This window comes from Ziziphus jujuba, chromosome 1 (genome assembly GCF_031755915.1).
Source record: "Ziziphus jujuba cultivar Dongzao chromosome 1, ASM3175591v1".
NCBI classification, from domain to species: Eukaryota; Viridiplantae; Streptophyta; class Magnoliopsida; order Rosales; family Rhamnaceae; genus Ziziphus; species Ziziphus jujuba.
The window spans coordinates 16,786,678-16,788,888 of record NC_083379.1 but is presented as its reverse complement, the minus strand read 5'-3'; the positions used below and the strand labels follow the sequence as shown (position 1 = coordinate 16,788,888).

General features: G+C 32.0%; 1 protein-coding gene across 1 annotated transcript; it reads left to right on the top strand.

The window, feature by feature from the left end:
- Positions 1 to 238: 238 nt before the first annotated feature.
- On the top strand, positions 239 to 1,137 carry LOC107420218 (ubiquitin domain-containing protein 7SL RNA2). Its single transcript, XM_016029120.3, has one exon. It carries the CDS (start codon positions 298 to 300, stop codon positions 1,108 to 1,110), a length of 813 nt encoding a protein of 270 aa, XP_015884606.2. The 5' UTR covers positions 239 to 297; the 3' UTR covers positions 1,111 to 1,137.
- Positions 1,138 to 2,211: the final 1,074 nt, after the last annotated feature.

Genomic DNA, 2,211 nt, shown 5'->3' with positions numbered 1-2,211 from the left:
GATAAATTCCAAATAGATAATTAGAGTATTATAATTCTCTAACAATGCGTTATGCACTTCATAACTATTTAAATAAGTTTTGGAAAATTCAAATTGAAAAAAAAAGAAGAAAAAAATGTAGAATCGCCACGCATCTCGGCGCTTAGTTAGACGAGATCGGATACTGTTACACCTAATATTATATTTAATTTTCCAAAGAACCAAACACTTTACATAGAAATACGATTGTTTAAAGCAAACCCTTCCTACAGATTCAAAAACCCATGCTTGGGTTTCTGATTAAAAAAAACTAAAATAATGGATGTTATTTTCGAGCCCCAAAGAAGGGAACGCTTCTCCATTGAAGTGGGTTTTTTCGACTCGGTGCTGGAGATCAAAGAAAAGATTCAAAAATACCACAACATACCCATTTCCAACCAAACCCTAATCTTCAATACCCAAGTCCTCCAAGACGACCACGACGTCGCTTACTACGAAATCCTCCAGAACTCTATTGTCCACCTCATCATCGCCTCCGACCATGACAACAACATTCCCACCAATTCCAACACCATCCAAGATTCTTCAAGCTCCATTAACAAAATTCAACTCGCCCTCAAAATTCCCACCTCCAAAATCCACGTCCTCGTTGAAATGGACGCAAACGACACCATCGGCACTCTCAAGGAGAAGATTCAAGAAACAGAAGGCGTACCGGTTAGCCGATTGGCGCTTCATTCCGGCGGTACCGAATTGCATGATCATCGCTGTTTGCGTGATTGCGAGCTCTCCGATAACGCGGAGATCGAGGTTAGTATTAGACATTCTCAGACTACGGTTTCTGCTCAAGCGGGGACAGCGGTGGGGCCCAAAAAACTGAGGGTGATGGTGCTGCCGAAATGCGGGACTAAGAAGATTCCGGTGGAGGTGAATGCAAATGACAGTGTCGGGGAATTGAGGAAGGAGTTGCAGAGACTGCACCAGAAGCTTCACTTCCATCTTCCACAGGAGGGTTACTTTTTCATTTACAAGCAGAATGTGATGGACGACGACAAGTCGTTTCGTTGGCACCATGTTGCTCAGGGTGATACCATTGAGATCTTCAATGGAAGTATTACCGGTGGATCCTAAAAATTGGCTTGCTGCAAGTTCATAGTTTAAAGGAGGTCTTAAAATTCCAATTTTACCCTTATATAAAAGGTAGCCTTAATTTTTATTTATTTATTTATTATAATATATTAGATACTGTGTTTTAGCTTCTTCAATTTCTTCGTGCAAATTCTTATTTTGTCCTTTTTTTTTTTGTTTTTGTTTTAATAATTTCTAAAGTATTCTATATATGTTTACTTACAAGGAACTTCTTTAGTTTCTATTCTGACACAAAATACAAATTTTATTACAATTTGCAATCTTTTATCCATATTTATGGTTTATCTATTTGGATATCTATAACTGTTAATTAATTTCATTATATCCAAAAAAAATTAATAAAGTTTTCATATTTTTTAACGATAATTTCATGTAGACCATTTCAATTTTGTCTTAATTGCAATTATATTCGATGTTATAAAAAATCATACTCAACTCATCCATAAGGTTGTTCTTTAGAATTAATTTTTACAATTAAAATTGATGAGTTAATTAGAATTTACCTTACTGTTTATTCAATTGTAGATTTTCATTTTTCTAATTTTTTCAATTTAGAACTTTTTATATTGGTTTGTTGATAATTATCATATATGTTTGTAATAAGAAAAATATTAACAATTTTGAGCAAATGTCAACAAAATGTTCCATTGTAATACTTTTTTGTGCAGAAAGAAAGAGAGAAATATTGGTTAGGCCCAACTATTTTTTTGATTTTGTTTATCCAATTTTTGTTTCATATAGTGTTGTTTTTTTACTTTTTTTTTTCTTTAAAAATAGAAAAAAATATTATTTTTCACTATTGGTGAATGATCATCAATTGGATCTATATGTCATATGCCAATTTAAATGATTACCATTAAATGATCCAGCATTAAGATTTTAAATAAAAAATAAGAAAATTAAATACTTCAATTTAACTTTACCATGGTAATTGTTACCAATAATGATAAATTATAAGACTTTCAAAAATATTTATTGATTTAATAAATAATTTGTTATGCAATGATGACATACTATCTATAAAAAGATAACTATATATTTTTCGTGCAACATTAAAGGAAAATATTATAAATAAGCTTTTGT